At 40.8% G+C, this 20,779-nt stretch overlaps 1 protein-coding gene across 9 annotated transcripts in view; it reads right to left on the bottom strand.

Moving 5' to 3' along the window:
• The window catches only part of Ptprm (protein tyrosine phosphatase receptor type M), a 674,808-nt gene that overhangs the window by 264,941 nt on the left and 389,088 nt on the right, over nt 1–20,779 (bottom strand). For all 9 annotated transcript variants that reach the window (XM_060368219.1, XM_060368222.1, XM_060368224.1 and 6 more), the window contains 2 exons: nt 10,571–10,879; nt 6,197–6,306 (listed from right to left, as the gene is read on the bottom strand). In XM_060368219.1, the coding sequence (XP_060224202.1) occupies nt 6,197–6,306; nt 10,571–10,879 (419 nt within the window). The remainder of the gene's footprint in view (nt 1–6,196; nt 6,307–10,570; nt 10,880–20,779) is intronic.

The raw sequence follows: 20,779 nt of genomic DNA, 5'->3' as shown, positions 1-20,779 counted from the left end.
TAAAGGACCAAGTCAGGCAATGAATTTGGGGTTAGAACCTAGATTAAATCCTGTGACAGAAGTTCCCTTGATCCAAAGAATGGACAGACAGAAGACCTGTGAGGTCCCTAGACGCTATGGGGGTTGGCCTGGGCAACTTTGTGCTTAATTCTGTACATCAAGATGGAAGATTTGGATGTACCCAACAGGCAAACTTTGAACAGGTTGGGTGTGTAAATAAAACAATTTTATGTGTTAAAAAAATCCTCTTGGCTTCCAGGTAAGAATTTAATTTGATTTGAGTGGTTAATAAAGGGAGTTGGAAGGTTTAATAAAGGAAGTATAAAAACCACTGGAATTTTGGTAGAATCCAGTGGCTAAAACTGTGGCATGAGTGATACAAAATAGTTTATCACACTAACCTATGCTGTGGGAGGGACAGCAGGAAAAGACTTATAAATGTTAGGAACAAATCAGACAGCAGCCAGTGATGGAATACCGTGCTGAGGAGGAGTCTAAAGGGGAATTTCAGATAGATCATGCCCCTCATTGGAAGGGAATGGAGTGGATGAGGCTGCGTGGAAGGATGAAAGTAGACATTTGAAATGTCCATGTGGACACATAATGCGTGACAGAAGTAGGGTCCAAGACAGGCCCAGGCTGGGTGTGAAGATTCAGAAAAGATACAAAGATGGTCCAGGGAGAAAAACTTTGGTGAGAATTTAGGTGACATTAGGTCATGTGTTGATTCACGCCTTTGGCAGAGTCTCAAATCTGCATATTTGTTAGCCATCCTAAGTCTGGCTTTCTAACCAGAGCAGCCAACATCTCCCTGTGGTTGGGTTCCTTAGCTTTACCTGGTGATGAGTCATGAATGCGGTGAATCTACTGTTTAGTCTTAAATCATGATTTCAGTATGTCAGAGACAGAGGATTGCTCGGTGGCTCCAAACGGAGTCAGAATGGAGAAATGTAAATGTGTTTGGCTTCAACCCTTCAATAATTCGATAAAAAGTATAGACCCCACTCCTCCTTATAAAATACAATGACATACTAATTCATGCCTTCCTCAAAGTTATAAATTCTCTTATCTACCCCTAAAGACAGTTTTTTTGCACCTATTCACTAAGTGCCAGAAAGCTCCATTCCATAAACCTAGAGTCTGAGAGTCAGAAATTCAAAAGCTCCCTGGACCAGGAGGCAGCCAACTCTCTAACTGCCTCCTGCCACAGAGATTGCAAGCAGTGAGCAGCTGTTGTCTTGGGCAGCACAGTCCAAGGTTCCACAGTATCCTGCCAGGCTCAGAGCAGAACACAACGCTTATTTCTGGCATTTCATACTTTCAGTTGGTCATGCAACAAGTGCTTATTAAATACCTATTAAGCACCCAGCAGTAGAAAAAGCAGTGGGAGGCTCCCCGAAGAAAAGTTTGGGAAAGCTTTTATGCCAGTACTATGTTGCTGGTTGAGGGCAGAAAATGTTTTAAGGAAGCCACTCTAAAGAGTTCCGATTGCCCTCTGGTGAGTCCCGGTGATTTTATGGGATGCCCCTAGACAAAAGCAAAGTGACACCTAAATAAAGTGATGGTGGTGAAGGGTGTTAAACTGGTGAGATGGAATAAGCACTTGCTTACATTGGATGATTTCTGATTGCAGTTAAGTGCCTGGAATCTCCTAGAATTATCTTCCCCCTTTCTCCTTAAAGTCTCCAATTCTACACTGTGAGTTTCACAGAGAGCCCGAATGGAACAGCCTTTCAGGGGACTGAAATTGTCTAGGGAACATGAGTTGATGGTAATTGCAGCCAGCATAAAATATAGGTCTTTAATTGGGGTCCGGGCAATTTACTCTGTGATCACAAAGGAATGGATAATTAAATTTGATTTCAGGGGTGAAAAGGGCCAAGGTACTTCATAAGAAACTACAGTATTTGAAAGAAATACTAAAAGAACAGCAGAAAATGGCCAAGGTACTTCATAAGAAACTACAGTATTTGAAAGAAATACTGAAAGAGCAGCAGAAATATACTGTAGGAGGGAGTTGGAAAAGTGCTATAGGAGGGGCAGAGCCACATGAGCAAATGAGAGTGGTGTGAAAAATTAAGAAGGCTCTTGGAGAGGAAAAATAAACCCAAAACTCTGAAAACCACGGCCATTAAATCCAGAAGACAGACAGTGCAAGAGGAAGTATTCATAATAAGTAACAACTGGGAAGACACTCAGAGGTAACTGTAGTTCCCTTGTTTGTTGACATTTTATTTATTTTTATGGCATGAGTGTTTGATTTTATGTCCATGCACCACACATATGTACTGTTCACAGAGTCTAGAAGATCTGGATGGAAGTTAGAGGTGGCTCTGAGCCATCATATGGGTGCTAGGAATTGAACTAAGGTCCTCTGGAAGAGAAGGCAGTGCTCTTAACCACTGAGCTATTTCTTTAGCACCTAATAGTTGCCAATTAAAAGAAAGAGCAGGAAGGTTGCTTTCCCTTGAGTAGTTTTGTACTTATTCTGAAAGCATTACTACGGTTTCAGCTTGCCAAGGTGCTGAACTGTGACGCTACACTTCCTAACTCTGCTCTCAACTTTCATCCCTTCTTCAAGTTTACCGAACTCGGACGATGGTGATTAAGCACACACGGTCATCCAGGCTCATGATCCTGAGATGTCTCAACTCCTAATATACAAATGGCCCCATCAGCAGGCAACTCGACCTGCCTTACTTTGAGTCAAACTGAACTTTCTGTGCCAATCAAACACGAAACTGACTGGGTTTGGCACTGGTTTAATTCTTTCTAAAGTCGGTGATGGGACAGTTCTTTCTAGCAGAGACTATGAGCTTCACTTTGTGGTTTTTGTCTTCTTCCAATGTCTTAGACATAGCGAGTACAAACCTGTACATGTGTAACGCTCATGGTCATAGGTCTAAATTTAACTATAGACACAGAAAAATCAGTGAGATGCCATGCCTATACGCTATATATTAAGTATATAAAAACAACTGAGACATAAAATTAGTGAGATGTAGTGTAACACACTACATCTGTGTGTGTAACACACTTTGGAGTATTACTCACTGACAGACCTCTAGAAACAGGCTCAATACCAATGTTTAAATTGCTGTGGTTACTCTCAAATGGGCTAAGAGAGGCAACATATATTTCCCACCAGCAGTCCATATAAGTACACATTTCTCTCTGTCACCAGTCAAAAGTTTACATTATACAAACTTAAACAAATTTATTTCCTATTTAAATCTCTCCAATTTGTTATTTAAATTCAGTGGGTCTGTTATCACATGCTTCTAGGCCAGTTAGAATACCTGAGTCACCTCTTCCTACTCATTGTCCAACCCCCAATTGGCTCTCCGTAGTATACTTATTTTAATTTGAATAAAGTCTGTATACACCACAGCCATCAGTCCATCTGCCTCCAGGAGTGCTGAAAATAGTCACTGCAAGCCTTCTGTTGACAGTTTTCATGTCTTTGATTATTATGTAGTATAAACCTTATGCAAACAAAATCCACTGATCTTTCTCATGTGTCTCCCGGGGCTTTTTGTGTTTACCTGGACAGGTGTAATACAAAAATGTCCTCTAAATTTCTGCTGGAGAGTTCTCATGAGATTAACTTTGCATATCAACCATGGAAGCGTCTTATATTTATTTTTGTACTCTGTGAGCTGGTGACCTCCCTCACAGGGTATGCGTAATTGTAATAAAACATGGTTTGGCTAATATTAAACTGTGCCCATCTATATTGATAAATAAAACTGCAGTGTACTTTCTGCCTTATGAAAGTTTGGGCTTGTATCTAGCTCTAACAGTGGGTAACTACTAAGAGAAAAACTGAGATGTTCATTCTACGTTGAATGCTTGTAAAGTTAACAGGCCTGCTAGAAGAACAGCATCGCATTAGATAAGCTGGCAGGACAGCCACTGAGCATGGACATAACTGCCGGACCTGGATTGTAGGAAGATAACTGCCAAAACAAAGTGGCAAAATCGGCAAACAGTTGTGAGAAGGGCAAGGACAGAAAGACGGTGAGAAAAAGAGAAAGGAGAAGCCCTACAGTAAAAGGATGAGGGTACAGTTACAATGAAGACAGAAGAATAGAGGAATATATCTTGCTCTAAAGACTAAAGAACAAATGACGCTGTTAGCGTTTTTCAAGCATCAATGCTTTAGTGTACTTTTTATAAGATACAAAGGAAAACCGAACAATAATCAAAACCCAGCATACGTATTTATCTCTACAGCAGACAGTCTATGTTATCCGCTCATCATCTAAGAATGCTAACAGCCCCCAGGGAACACATTTATTACTAAAGCAGTCCAACCACGGCAATCTTCACCTACACTCAAATGTGGCTCCATGGCAGAATCTCTGTTCCGATGGTCCCTGCTTCTTTAGAAGCCATCCCTTAGCTTTGTTCGTATGGTATCTGTTCTGCAAGTCTAGGAGCCTCCACAGAGCAGACACAGGCTGGTGCTGTACTGATCATCTGCCCCAGCAGGACAGTGTGTGCTTGTGTAAGAAAAGTGAACCATGACTCAGGAGCACTGAGGTCTCAGGACATGACCCTATTGAGATGCTGCCCAAGCACTACTTGGAGGAATCTGGAATTACTCTCCTCCTTTACTTAGAAACCAGGCAGGAATGGGAGAGACTGATTTGGTACTGAGACGACACAATTAGTCATTTAGACTTGACTCAAATATTTGATATTTTCCCCTTTGGAACTGTAGGAAAATAAGCCAACCTGCTCTACTTGCAAATATCTGATTGCTAGAACCTTGATTTATGGCATATCCACACGTCTGCACTGTAGCAGCATTTAGATCAGTGTTCAGCTGGGACAGCCTGCCTACTAGGCCGAAGAGATTAATGGCATCTTCTTTTGAAATATTATTTTCCCTGTTGTTTTCATGCTGAAGTTACTTATCACACAAAGATAACTGTCTGGTGGGATTAGGGAAAACGAATCTTGCTATTAATTTCTGTCTCTCTAGAGAGCAACCTGTGGCTTTGGGGACAGGTGGACAGACTGCTTGGGCCTTACACTTCAAAGAATGGCTTTTCAAGTAAAAAATCCCGTTATTCTTAGATTAGAATCTGTAAAATCGATGTCCAAACACTGTTAGAGGGCCCGAGACATGAAGTATCTTCACCATGCAGGGAAAAAAAAATTGACTTTGCTTGACTTGACTATAAAACATTTCCATAGAAGCTGAGCCATGGATTTCCATGAACTTATGTTTTTACAATAAACAGAGAGTAAAAACAACACTTTTGCCTTTCTTCACTTTGCTCTCAGTTATTATTATTGTTATTATTATTATTATTTTTTTTGCATTTCAAAATCAGTTTTCAGAAGGTCTGAGGAAACATCACTGAGTCTGTGGGGTCAGCGAGAGGATTCTTTCCAACAGCTCAACTGCTCACGTTCCTGTCAGAGCCACTGACAGGCACCCAGGCAGATCCATGTACAGATTGGCCATAATATTTAGAAATCTTACAACATGTAATTTTGTTGAATTTGCATTCATATAAATGCTAATTTAAAAAAACAAACCTCTTGTTTCAATGATGATGGGCACAATGAGACAATGCTCACAGTCATGTGAAGATGTCTGTCACCCCATTATTGCTGCTATTTTTTTCTTGAACAATTTATCAAATTCTCTTTTTGCTACCCTCACTCAACTCTTTGATCTACCCCAGCAGACAAAATGGTGTCAATGAAGTCTAAGGAATGTATGCTGATACAAAGGAACCAAACAATATTACTCTGTGGTTACTGTGGAGACAATTTTTATTGACTTTTCTAATTGGCTAATCAGTGTTCATTTGTAATAGTGGAAAAATTGTTCATAGCCAAGAAAGAACATGACTCACTGATCACTTCCTAATCAATGTATATTTCAAAATATTTATTACTTTTCAGTAATAGTGACTTTTAAAAATGTCATGCTGTGTCTTAATATATAACACATAATACACAATGATCCAACTTATTTTACTTATGTGTCTTGAAATTATGCATAGTTGGAAAACTTGCTTGTAATCTTCTGCTTCTATAGTACAACTATCATGACTATAGAAAGCACTAAACTCTCCCGGAAAACATGAAATTGTGTGTTTACAATACCAGAGAGCTCAGATTATTACAATACATTATACTTAAGAAGTAAATCACCAACAGATATGTAAATTACCTCATATAACGTGATGACACCATATGTTTGTGTAGGCTCTCTCCACTGAAGAAATATCTTCTCCTCAAAGGCACTTCCTTGGATGGATTCCGTTGGGACAGCACCTGGGACTAGAGAGGATGGTGAGCAATGAATGTGTTGGTCATAACCAACCTTCCCAAGGAGGTCTTAACTATCCATAGAGCTTGCAGATCTTAACAGTCTAAGATAACTTTGCGTTTCTTTACAAAATCTGAAACTGAAAGCCACTGCAACTACCCAGTGCTTGTGAAATGATTTTATCTTTTTTTTTTCTGTAAGGTGTGAGCCAGTTACACGAAGGTCTGTTATTTTCCCTTTGTATGTACTGTTTTCCATTCTTCCAGAAGAAAGGAAGCCAAGAGGGTTTGCAAGTGGTGCTGGTGGGAGTGGTGGGTGGGAATGCTAGCTTTCCAAGTCGTCAGGACTGTTACGGATACAGAGAAATGATGACAGTGACACAGACTTGTAAAGCAAACACCAAGGAGGCTGAGGCAGGAAGATAGAGAATTTAAAGTGAGCTAAGGTTATACAGGAAAATATCCTCAAAAGCATTGGTAGCCTGAAAACTTCCAATCAAAATGACATTCCAACACAAATGCAGTATTGTTGGAATGTGAAATCATACAGATACTTTGACAATCACATGGTAGTTTTTCAAATTAGTTATATATACAAAGATACTCAATGTAGCCAGCTATCCCACTATCTGTCATCTATTTACCATCTTTCTATGCCTGCCCATCCATCTATCCATCCATCTATCTATCTATCTATCTATCTATCTATCATCTATCTGTCTATTATCTAGCCAGTTAGCTATCTTTCTATCATCTATCTATTTTCTATCTATCATCTATCTGTCTGTTGTCTATCTATCAATCATCTATCTGATTGTCTGTCTATCTATCTATCCATCTATGTATCTAGCATCTACCTATCTATCTATCCATCTATCATCATCTATCTATTCTTCATTGGTTCTGCCCATCCATCTAATATATACCTACTGAGTACCCATGATAACTGAGAATAGTCAGGTCAGAAGACTGTACTACATATTAACAGCAGCATTATTCTTAACAGGAAATAACCCAAATGTTCACCGCATGAATGGATAAGCATTTCAATAAAGATTTTTAAAAGTAGGCCAGAGAGATGTTTTAGATTGTGTGAGGATACGAATAGTCTTTTAATTGTCACCAAGTCTGTCTCAGACTGGAAGGACACCTAGAATTTCAAAAGAAAGTGAAGGATTTCAATTTTTAAACTCATTTTTATTTGAGGGTGTGCTTGGTGGTAGAGTCTTTGTATTTAATCCAAATGGAGGCAAACATTCAACAGGAAAACTCTTTATGGACCACATGGGGTACGGTGAGCACTATTCAAGACTCTCCAATAATTAAAAATGCACAGTTTAGACAAGCTGGTGCTCCTACCTGGATTTCACCTGCCTCACTTCTAAAATGACTCAAGTCTATTCCTCATGGATAATGCGTGAACAATACATAATATGAAAGTAATCACTCATTGGGGCTGAAGAAGGCAATAGAACATTATGTTGAAACAAAGTAATACATGCTGTTCAGAAGTGAGGACACTGCTGAGTTCGTAGGAATCTTGAATGCCAGATTCCAGGCTTATACTGCTTAACCAACGGGAAGCTTAACCTCAGCAGGCCAGGCCTGAGAAAATGCTAAAAACCCTCATCTTCTTTGCCTCCAGAGTGTTTCCTGTGACATCATTTTCTCACAGTATCAGCACAGCCATATTAGTGGATGATCGTTTACATTTGGAAATGTACATTTGGATGATTGCCGATTGTTTACATTTGGAAATATTTATGTAAGTTCAGGAATGAAGAGGGGATACAGAGGAAACCAACCTAAAATTGAATGGGATAGGTTCAAGTTACGTTGATTTGAAGGACATCTTGAAAAAGAAAGCAAACTCTGAAAATGTCTTAGAAGAGACATGGTAACTGCAGGTATTGCAAAGAGTAGTTTAAGAAGGGCTGGCAAGATGGCTCAGTGGGGCTGGCAGGATGGCTCAGTGGGTGAAGGTAACTGCAGCCAAGCCGAAAGCCTGAGCTCCACACAAAGGACTTATGTAGTGGAACAACAGGACCAGCTCTTGTCAGTTTTCATCTGAAATCCACAGAAACACCACGGGAAATATAAGCCCTCAAGACACACAGATAAATGAGAAATAAATAAATGAATAATGTATTAAAAGGAATGCTTTAAGTGGATTCATCAAAAAAAATTAAGGGTTAGATGTTGGTATAATGTTCTTTTAGAATGTATACACTTTACCCTTGTTCATTCAAATGCTGATTTCTCTCCCCCACTCTCTGGTTTCAATCCCAACATTGCATCCTGATACTTATTCTAAGCATCACCTGTCTCAACTTTGTGTAAACATGACAAAATAAAGCAACCAGCCACAATGTTGAGCAATGGAAAGGAAGCAGGAAGAGAGGGAGGAGCCAGAGGACAGGAAGTTGTGGGAGGCAGAGCTCGAGGAGAGGAGGGCAGGAGAGAGCTGGGAGAGCAGAGCTGGAGGAGAGGTCTTGGAACGATGTGGAGAATGAACAGATTTCACAAAAAGCAAGTAAAATGGGTAAAATCTGAATGTTAGGAAATTGAAGGCTTAGAGGTTTAGGATAAAGTAACTATTGCCCAGCATTGTGCTGCTCTAGGTTAACTAAATAAACCCAGTCTCTGTGTGATGATTTGGGTATACAGCTGTTTAGGATCAACAGCAGCGTTACTAAAATAATATCAATAGTAAATACTACTCACTGCTTCCAACAGTTAGAATAGGAAAAGCAAACTTTATTTATCTATTTATTTGTTTATTTATTTTTATCCAGAAGACTTACTAGAGAAAATAAAACCTCATGTAAACTTAGGCTGAATATCTGCTTTTAGACAGTCTAGGATTCAGGAGTTCAGGGAAGCAGCCCTAACATTTATGCTGTCCAGTGATACTGCTAATGGTGGTCAAAGATAACTTCCACACACTTCCTGATAAAATAAACATTTCAGTAATGTGTGATTCCCGAACAAAATGAGGTTGGATAAACCAGAACTGCAATGGACTGCTGCTTCTCTCTTCAAACTTGGTATTGTTTGACAATTATTCTACTTGTCTTTTCTCTCCCCATCTTCTTTAAAGTACGTTTTTGTTTGGTTGGTTATTGAGAAAGCATAATTTGCAATAATAGTTCTTTTCTAATTAGCTGAATGCTGCTGAGCCACAAAACAATAGGTTTTTATTTGCAAATAACATAGGCCTTAATTCCTGAGACTAGTAAGATAATTTAAACAAACAAACATACAAAATTAGCGATTCTGACATTTTGACAGGATTCCAAAGATTTCCCAACTTCTATTAGTTCTCACTTTGAAACTCAAGAGTTGGGTGAATTCTCAAATCTGCCAGTCCTATCTCATCTTGATGAAATGGTTAGAGTTTTTCTCCTGTTGAATCAGCAATAGTGTTAGTTAAAACAGGAGTAACATGTTTATCAGTAATCCTTTCTCATTTCATGTAAGGACTGATTTTTGTATTTTTGAATGTTTATCAACATAGGTCATGCATATTGGGGCAGATAACAAACAGTGGTTTATTCTTAGAAGTTATTTATGTTGTTTATATATTATGTTGTCATAACATATTATAATATTATAATGTTATATAAATAAGAGATGTATAGAAACCCTCTCCACAGTTCAAGGAACACTACAGAGAAGGGGTGGAAAGAATGTAAGAGCCAGAATCAAGGAGATCTCCTGAACACGCCATGGCCGTGCGATCACAGGCTCATGCCAGGCGGGACTCCTGCTGTACAATCTGTGCCGAATTTTTATTGGAAGGATGAGAAAGAATGCCACAGAAGGATGTTTAAATCAGCGGTCTGTGAAACTGATCTAATACCTCAGACAAGCCTTTCTCAATCCAGTATGACAGATAAAAGAACTACTTAGAATATGGTAGAATTGCCATACAGGAAAGCGCCACGTAACTAATAGGTGCAAAGTATAAGCACTGGCTGTGGGACTAGACCTAAATAGAAACTATACCACCCCCTCTAGGGCTCAGGGAACATTCCAGAACTATGTGAGCTGGGGGACAGGGCGAGGGCTAAACAATACCATCCCCGAGACTCTCACAACCATTGCAATCACTGTGGGTTTTTCCCCTCCACAATTGTAGTTATCTGTGCCAGATCCTCACAGGACCAGCTCTATCAATGATCAGTTAAAGAACACGCAGCTTTCAAAGTCAGAGAGACCAAAGCTGTTTCGTAAGAGCACGTTTCGCGGAGGCGTGGCACACGGAAGCACTTACGGTCTTCGTCTGTCTGCACCGTGAGTTCTTGACTTTCCTTGCGCCCCTCGGGGTTCATGAGGATGAGCTTCACGCTGACGTTCGTGTAGGGCGACAGGTTGGTGATTGTATGCTGAGGGTGCGAATTATCCGTGTCCCAGCTTACTTCTTCTCGCACCTGCTCCTGCCCCCCAACCTGGTAACAGTAGTGCACCGTGAGATTGTAACTATGGCAGCGAGTCACATTGTACCCAAACGGCTCCCAGCGGATGGTGATTTGTCGAGACTTGACCTCTACAACCTCCAGTTTTCTCGGGCCACGCATGGGATCTATTTTGAAAAAGAAGAAAAACACACGAGAAAAGAATTAACAAGGTAGAGGCCATACCCCATAGAAACTTGAATGACATGCAAAAAAAAAAAGTTTGTATTTGAATAATATGAATTAAAATATACAGAGAAAGATTAAAGCTTGATTTTGAAATGACGGGACCAAGACAAACCATATAAGCATTACTGAGTACTTATCATGTGTCACCCCATGTGGCAAGGGTATGCCTTTCAGGGTTGGGCAAAGACTATGCTAGAGGGCTCTGCTTTGCCAAGGCCATGGTTCACTGATAACTTCAAATTTTATTTTACGTAAGCATGGTTGCCATAGAGAATGCAAGAGGGTGACACTTGGCAAGGAAAATAGATACGGAAACGTAAGAAATGATGGTTATGATCTGCCAGTCATTTAAGACACTTCTGTGAACTGGATGCTTCCATCTCGGATACATAGATCTAAGTTCTGTAGCCAAGTCAGGCTTGATGACCTGGTCAGAGTCAAGGCTGGACTGTGGCACTATGATTCTGAGGTGACAAGAAAACTGTGCTGCAGGATAGTAATGATTTCTCAGCATGGTGGAAGACCAGAATGTGTAATAGTGATCTTGTGTATTTAATTTTGAGACAAGAGTACTAGAAATACTTCCCCTTCTTCTCCTAATCTGAGGACAAACAGGCACGGGGCACACTCTCCTGCTCAGCTCACCTAGACAAAACCACCCATGCTGGAGGGAGCCAGAAATGTGTCTGTCAGCCTTGTGTCTGAAGATCACTCTTGACTTCCATGTCTGTCCTTTTCTAACATATCGCTTTGCCTACATACTTTAGGGACCACAGACAAGAAGAAAAAAATGGCCCCATGAATTACTGAGTGGAAATTAGAAGGAATAATCCTTATGAATGAACTACTTTTTTAATACTTAAATTATGAGTTTTAGACATCAACTTTTAAAATTACAAATGTTATAAAAAGTCATAAATAAGTTGCTGAGAACCAATACCAGGTTTCTTCCAGATTAGTGATTTTTTTATAATATAAAGGAAATGCCACATATTATTTAATGTTCCATTAGTCAAATGTTTGTAAAACTTTCAAGAAACCCAAGACCTCTTACAGATTAGCAGGTATCTCTTCACCCTCTTCCTGTTTAATCACACGTCTCCACAAGGACCATGCTAAAGTGCTTTCCCAAGGTTTTCATTAGCTGCACTAATAAAATGACTGATTGCCTCAGAGATTATCTTAAACAAGCAATGCAGTTCTAACTTAATTTCAATGGAAACCTATTTTGCACTCACACAGTACTCGGCATCATTTTGGTATGCCTTACCTAAGAAAACACACCTTTAAACAAAGCCTCAGAATTATAAGGCTAAGAAGTTTTGTCTGTCTGCTGGTAACATTTTCACAGAATGCATGCTTCCTTTATCCTTAGCACCTTTAAGAAGTCCAGCAAGGGAAACGAAGTCTCAAGCTGGCAAGGAAATGGGTAAGCTGGCAGCGAGCGAGCATCCCCATGACCACGTAACTAAAACCATGACTGTCACGAGAGTCAGAATTAACAGTGCCAAAAGGTGTGTTGCCCCAACTCTTGTACGAAGAGGCTGGCCCTCACTGCCCAGCACCATCAAGTCCCAGATTAACCAAATACAAAGCTACTTTACACAAGCATCTATGAAAGCAGACTGTCCCTCACGTGGGATGAGTCACACCCCTGGTAGGTCCACCATACTCCAGAGTGGACCAATACCCAGAAGAATATGAGCAGAGCAGATTGGGCTCAATGGGTTGTTAAAATGATTACAAGAAAAGAGGACACAAAGTTGGAAGATGTGGGGAGGTAGGAGTTGACTTGGCAGGAGTTGAAGGAAAGAGTTGGGGGGGTCAATATGATCAAAATTCAGAATGCTCTGCATGACATTCTCAAAAACATCAATAAAATATTTTAAAGAAGATCTCTTCCCTTATAATTCTTTTTTTAACTTCATGTTGAAACAAAAGCAGACATACATTGTAGAAAAACTGCATTAGGAAATTTGGTCTTTTCCTAGGCTACCTATTTGCAGAGAAATCAGGCAAGGCACATAGTCAGCTCAGTGACCAGAAGGGGAGTCCACAGATGCTCCAATAGATCCTGTTGCTAAAGCATCATGTTTAGCAGGTTAGATGCATTTAGTGGAGTTCTGGATACAGAGAGGGGAGTCTGTAAGAGGGCATGACACATATATTTCCTTTTATACTCTTTGGAGGCTTTTGTCAACAGTTCGCAGCTCTGTTGTATCTATGGAGATGTTGATGCAATGTGGCAAAGTCAGTGCCAACAGGGGTAGCTGTGAATCACATCACCAGGGCATTGTAATAAAAAATCCTAGCCATCTCTACCTGTTAAAATTAAGAGACAGCATTTGAATCAACAAATTAATGATTAAATGGTCTACTCTTGGTGGGATACTGTCGTTATTTCTCTTGCTTGGGCCCAGAGGCCAAGTTAAGAGCGGGAATGGGGATGGTGGTTAGACAAATAAAAAAATAAGAATAAAAAACAACCAAACAAACAAAAATACTAATACGTCAGCAGTGTGGGTGGAACTCTGGCATTAGAACACACATCTGAGGATCTGAGGGCACAAAACTGTATGCCAGATCAGGCCAAGCAATCAACCACAAGCCACAAACGGCCAAAGATAGATTCCCCCAGCATGTAAGTGGTGTCCTGGGTACTGCCATGGTTTTCTCTCTTCAATCACACCGTGGCTAGAGCAAGACCAGCAACTAAGCCTTCAGCAAGTCAGCACAAGCAATCTTCTTCCTCTTTCTTTCTTCTGGTCTGCAAAGTTTAATCTGAACCGGCCATGGCTTTAAAGGGCCTGCGTCTTAGGTTGGCACTTTACGCTACCTCCAGCTTTCAAGGCTTCTGTGGAACTATTTCAATTAGTGTGCTGCTAACTGTGAGCAAGCCATTCCAAGGGGATACTGACACCAGCGAGTTACACGAAAGGCCGCTCCAGATGCTAAAGGGCATCGTTGTAGAAACAGATCAAGCTTTATAAGCAGAAATGTGGGGCGTCAGTAAGGCTAATTGGACCATACAGGGTACTCCTGAGAGGACGATACAAACACCACCCTTACCCACCACGTTCCCTTGACATGCCATTAGTGCTATTCTATGGGAACAGTACAGATCCCCTTCAGTTAAGTCACCGGGCAATAAACTATATGCTCAGGACCAGTAGTTACAGGATATTTGCTCCTCATTCCTCACGATCCCAAAGACAGGACTGAGGATAGGAATCGATTCCATGGCCATTTCTCTTTTTACTCACACCCTCAGGACACACTGACACCCCCTGCCTTCTTGACAAACCCTGTGTGTGTGAATCATGAGGACAGCTGGTCTACCATGAGCTCATGACAAGCTACCAAAATGGCATCCCTCGGGAGTACCAGAGCAGCCACTGCAGGAAGTTACGGAAGCTCCAGTGACTCCCACACTGGCCCAGGGCATTTTTCATTCCGTTCTCTTTCTGCCAGATTGAGCCAGGCTTCCAGCGGAGAAGCCTGACAGCTACATTCCTGACCCGAGGGACCAACAAGCCCAGTTCTAGCCTCCAGCCCTTGGTATCCTATTTAATCAGCCATCCTGCCTTCTTCTCCTTCATCCCCTTGTCCCAGAATAAGGGCAGACGCTGACTGATAGGATCAATTTCCATTGCAGGCTCAATTCGCAGCTCATTTCTCTGGAACTCTGCACTTTACCTCCTATTACTTCTGCAGTGCTTTTTCAGAAACTCAATTTCAGAACCTGTGAGAGATATTTGGGTGTAATTTTAGGATCCTGTCATCGATAATCAAAAACATAGATTACAACCAACACTCCTGCTAACAGGCTTTGCCTTCCTACCTCTTTGTGAACCCACGGGGGTCTATTACAGTACCGGGAATAAACCTAAGTGTGGTGGCGGCCCCTTTAGGACCTCCAGCTCTGTTATTTCTGCTCATGAGTCTCACAAAGGAGAATGCCAACATAATAAAGCCACCGCTTCATTTACCGCACTATTCAGCTAAATCAGAGCAAAGACCCCATTAGCCCATGTTGCTTTGGCCTCCCCAGTGATTCTGTATTCGTAAGCAGCCATGACTCCAGGCTCGTGGCGCGGTTTGCAAGTGGCATGGCTATGGTTTTGGAATCAGCCAAAGCTTTCTAAAGTTTAAAATGCATCTTTACCAGCCAAGCTGAAAATCCCGAACTCTATTAACTTTACACTCCCCACACATCTGTATACCTGGGGTGCAACTTGATGCAAGAAAGCTTATTTCATCCTCTGTATGATCTCTCCTGCCAGGTCACCCCCTCCCCCAGATACTACATTAATACCTTCTACAGTTCATCACAACTAGAACCAAGGAACACCCTGACAGCCCTTATGGGGTTGTGGCAGGAAGAGCCTCAGCTCAAGGTAGCCTGCACTGCACAGCTCAGACAAGTTCTCCAAAATAAACAACAAAATAAAGCTACAACAAAAAGATGTACCCCTGAAATGAGTTTGCTTTTAAGTATATGAAAATCCCGTGCAAAGAAAGAATAATTCCATTTTCTAAAAAAGATAAAATATAACAAACAAACAAACAAACAAAAACCCAACAAGCTGAGTTTCATATATTCTAATTTAGAGCTGGCCTGGGAGTAATTTGAACTACTCGGGAGCTGGAGGCAAAAAGGAGTCTCAAATTCAAGTCTTGCCAGGGATACAGAGTAAGTTCAAGGCCAGCCTGGGTAACTTAACAAGAAGGAAACCATCAGAGGGGAAATGATAGAGATTTGAGAGTGTACTAGCTAGAATCCTGTCCAAAAGGATAAATGAATGCAAGGGCACAAAGTCAAATATTCTATCTGGTTCCTTGGTTTAGGTCAGGCATAGTCAGTCTCAAGGTCCAAGCGCTGACTTGTAAGGGTAGTTCATCTACTACCCTGTGTGGCTGTCCTCACATCGGTCACTTTGGACATCTTCATTTCAGTTGCAACAGGGAGCTGGGATTTTTGCTCACAATTATTAAACACTGGAAGAATTGGTTTCCAACAACACAAGTGGATGTGTCTTTCTGATGGCAACAGGCTTTCTTAGACAAAGGGCTAAAACCCGCACAAGGACTTCAAACACCACCATCACCGCACAGGTAAGCCTGGGGGGGCCCTGTTCCATCAGAGTTGGGTGCTGCTGGGAGAAGGGTGTGAACATTGCTGTGTTTACTCTGGGGCTTAGGCATTTCAACTGTTAAAAAGTAAACAGTACTGGGCAATGTTTACCTTTTTTAGGGGGTTACTTACTTCTAAGTAATGGGTTTGGGAAATTTAGAAAAGAGTTGTTTTTTAAAAATACGCTACTGATACTTTCCGAAAGAAAAGAAAAAAACATGTGCGCACTGATGACAGCTCAAATACTGAGAACAGTCATTGGCTCATTCTGCCCGAGTCAAACAGTTGGAAGATGTGTTCTTTAAACATGATGTATTCCTTTGTGATTTTTTTAAAAAAACGTTTTTTTAAAATTTGAACAAGAAGGCTTTAAAGCACATTCAAATACATGAAATGAAACAATTGTTTATGCATCTACTGCACCTATTAAAATCGAGTTTTGTTTCAAATAATTTTTACATATAGAAGTGAAACAGAACATCACCGGCTGGGCACGGTGACTTCCGGATGAAATACCAACAGTCAGAAGCTGGGAACAGGCAGACCTGAAGTCCAGCGGCAGCCTAGGCTACGTGAGCAGCACAAGAAATGAACAAAACCCAAACAGGAAAGTACGTATATTCTACCTTCCTTCTCTCCTAAGATTAGGAACCACTCCCTGTCATCAGTTTTTATCTTCACTGTATTATCTAGAATTCTTAGAAATTTGTACAGACGTTACCTTTTTATTGACAGCCTGAGGTTTAACTCAACACAGCCAAGACAAAGCGTGTGCGCATGCACACACGCACGCACACGCACACACACACACACACACACACACACACACACAGTCTCACACATGCATGTATACACATGCACGCACACAGCATTTCGTTGTTAAACAGAACTGCACTAATCATAGTTACAGCCCCTTCCCTGGTTTGAGACTGGCAGTGGTGAAGCTTTACATGGTTTACACAGTCATAGAGCAGAAAGTGTCCTTCTACCTATTGTCCTGGCCGTTTTCTCAGGCGGAACTTAGAAAGTCTGATGGTCTGTTGAGTGTTTACATATACGTTTGAGTGTAACACACAATGTCAGTTGCTCCCAAAGAACAACGATGAACAGATGCTACACTGCAAAGACAATGGTTTCTCAGGCCAGACGGTTCATTTGATGTGTCTGACTGTTTGGCCTGCATGTCTGTGCACCACACATGACCCCACGGTCAGACTGCTCTCTGTTTTGTGTGTATGACTCTTTCACCTGCATGCGAGTATGTGCATTACATGCATACCTAGGGACAGATCTTTAATTTTATGTGCGTAACTGTTTTTCCTACATGTATGTGCACCAAACATGTGCCTAAGGACAGGTCTTAAGCACTCAGTACTGGTCCCAGTTAATCAAGAAGGAGCAAAGTCTAATACTGGATCACTTTGTAACTTTCTACAATTATTTGAAATATTCCTCAAAACTAATACCATTGCACACAAACCACTTCTTTATTAGGCTGCCCAATTCTGTCTGATAGGTCTTTATGTTTAGGTTCTCTCCCAATAACAATTCATTATGGTAAATCATTATATGCATATTTATGAAAAAATAATCCAATGAAAGATAGAAGCTTGGATGATAAATTAATGAATCACATCCCTAAAATGACTGTTGCGGTTTCTTATTCTGTTCCATTTACTCTAAAGGACTTTCTCAGTTGGAAAATGCTAGATCTAGTGTAAGCAAGCTCATTTTAGTGCAGGGGATAGTGGTGTGTCCCCAGTGTACCTTACACTGGAGCTTCGGGCAACAGAAAGTGAAAGCTGAAACGGCCATTGCCTCTGTCATCTCTGCAGTCTGAAAACAAAGCAGTAGTCCCAGCAGGGAGATCTGTATCCTTATTGAATAGCATCAATGTATAACTGAGAACCTTTCAACAACAATATAAAATCAAACTATTAACAAGAGTACATATAAGGAGGACGTGTCAGGGTTCAGATGTCACAAGACTCTTATATCAAAGAAAAGAGAAGTTTAATATGACAGGTAAGAACTACTGAAGTGTGCACAGCCATCTTCTCACGTAAGGACCATAAAGACAGCAGGAGAGTCATACCATGGTAGTCTAAATAACAACCTGTACATATAAGGACATATCTTCAGTCAATTGTGTGGCCAGGGGAAGAATGGGAAGAATAGAGGCAAAAAAGGGAGGAAGGTGAAAAGAAAAGAAAGTGTTCTGTGTTATTTTAATTTCTGACAAAATAGACTTCAGATCTGAACTAACCAGAAGTGACATGGAAGAACATTTTAAAGGAAAAAACACTGAGAGGATATCAGGATTCCAAACATTTATGAGCTGAACTTTATAATTAAAACATTACTTCAGTGTAAATCACATACTGACCCTCACACACTGATTGTACCCCACTTTTGCCAATAGACAGGTCATCCAGACAAAAACTAAACAAAGGAATGCTGCAGCTGAGTAACATCATAAATCAAATGGACCTAAAAGATATTTACAGAACGTTCCATCTACACACTAAAGTATGTAAATGTTGTTCTTATCACCTCAGGTGATAGAATGAGATGAAAGCTGTACCCAACTTTACAAATACATGGTTTCGACTGATCTCAGAGCATTTCCGTCTAACTATCCCTAGGCCTAGACCTGGAAGCTTCTACCCTCCATACAAATCTAATCTTCTGCAAGCCTGGGCCTCAAAAGCTTTAGCTTCCAGCCTCCATCTGTTAACCTAGTCCTGGAATGTTTTCAGCCTCTAAGACTTTATTGCCGAATAAACTCACTCTTTCTAGTTTTCCGAACTCTGGCTGGCTGGCTCAACTCAGCTCTTCTGGCCTAAACTCCTCTCCAAGCTAACTGATTCAAACTGGCCTATCTCAGCTTCTCACTGAATTGCTCTGCTTGGAAAAACTGCCCTTGAACTCTAGAAACCAAACTGCACGAACTCAACTGTACTCACCTGAACTGTCCTAAACTCCCACACTCTACAGTATTGTCTCCATAAACTCCCTTGCTCTCTCTCTGCACTGCTTTTAAGTAGCATCGAAAGACCTAGGTCTCTGGATGATGTGATCCCTTGCCAGAGTAGCCATGTTGCTGGATTAAATTTTCTCTACAAAAATATATTCCTTCTCAGTGGCCCGTGGAACGTTCTCTAAAACTGATCCCATAATAGGACACAAGGCAAGTCTTAACATATATAGGAATAGGGAAAAATAAAGCCTAAAAATATAGATTAGTAGCATTCCTAGAATTCCTGCTCAGATGTAGCTGATTGGTAGTTCAGTCTCCATGTCAGTCCCTGAGTAAAGGGATCAGGGGCTGCCTCTGTCATGAGCTCGATTGCTTGCTCTTTGATCACTTACCCCTGGCAATGCAACCTTGCCAGGCCACAGAGGAAGAGGATCCAGGCAGTCCTGATGAGACTTGATAAGCTATGGGCAGGTGGTAGAGGAAGATCACACCCCCTTTCAGTGGACTAGGGGAAGAGGATGAGCAGAAGAAAGAAGGAGGGTGGGACTGGGAGGAGTAGAGGGAGGGGGCTTCAATCGGGATATATTGTAAAAAAAAAAAAAAGAATAAAAAAAGAAACGCTGAGTAACTACAGTTGGGACGTGATGACAAAAGCATGGATTCATCAAGACATAGCAGTGGTAACTATTTTTTGTTTTGTTTTGTTTTTGTTTGTTTGAAACAGGGTTTCTCTGTGTATTCCTGGCTGTCCTGGACTCTCTTTGTAGACCAGGCTGGTCTGGAACTCACAGAGATCTGCATGTCACTGCCTCCCCGAGTGCTGGGATTTTAGGTGTGCGCCACCACACCTGGGAGCAGTGGTAATTCTTATAGGCATAAAAATACACTGTTAGAGTCTCTAAAGTAAAGGACCATCTTTTAAAAAAAGATTTTATTTTTTTATTTGTTTTGTGTGTGAGTGTTTACCTAAATGCATGTTAGTGTTCCATATACAGTCATGCCTGCAAGGGCAGGAAAGGGCATCAGAGCCTTGGAACCGGAGTTACAGGACTTAGTTCTGTACATGGTTCCCAGCCATATGGGAACCCAACCGGGGTTCTCCGAAGGACCAATCTCTCCAGACCCATATAATTGATAATTTTAATACCCAAACTGTAACTGAACACGACTACATGAATAATGTATTTCATTTTCCAGCACAGACACTAACATTATACACATAATATTTAAATCCATCCTTAACCACATGAAGCAGTCAGTACATGGCAAGAGTAATTATAATGATTCACCATTTAAAAAAATCTATTAATGTAATTCATCACACCATTCAATTGGTTCAGAAAGAGTATTTGTTAAAATGTTCGTAATTTAAAAGCTATTAGAAAATTAAGGAAAAAAACGTACTTTCCCAATCTTGATCAACAAGCACTGTTCTGTATATTAACAAGCTGGGCTGCAGTGCAAGCCGAACAGCCCCGCTGTTTCTATGCCATGCTGCCCCGTGATCCTAACAGGTAAACTGTAAGAGGCACAGGACGAAAATGGATGAAACCCAACTTTGCATCCGTAGGAATATATAATATATAAGCAGTGTTGTGTTTGTGTTTCAGTACACACTTGGGATCTACAAATCACAAAACAGCAAATGTTCAGCAAGTGACCCAATATGAGATTCCTATCCTAATTCTCTGCATTTGGACATATTAATAACAAACAAACAAACAG

The sequence above is a fragment of the Meriones unguiculatus genome, chromosome 15 (assembly GCF_030254825.1).
Source record: "Meriones unguiculatus strain TT.TT164.6M chromosome 15, Bangor_MerUng_6.1, whole genome shotgun sequence".
NCBI classification, from domain to species: Eukaryota; Metazoa; Chordata; class Mammalia; order Rodentia; family Muridae; genus Meriones; species Meriones unguiculatus.
This window is presented reverse-complemented; position numbering and strand designations above follow the sequence as displayed.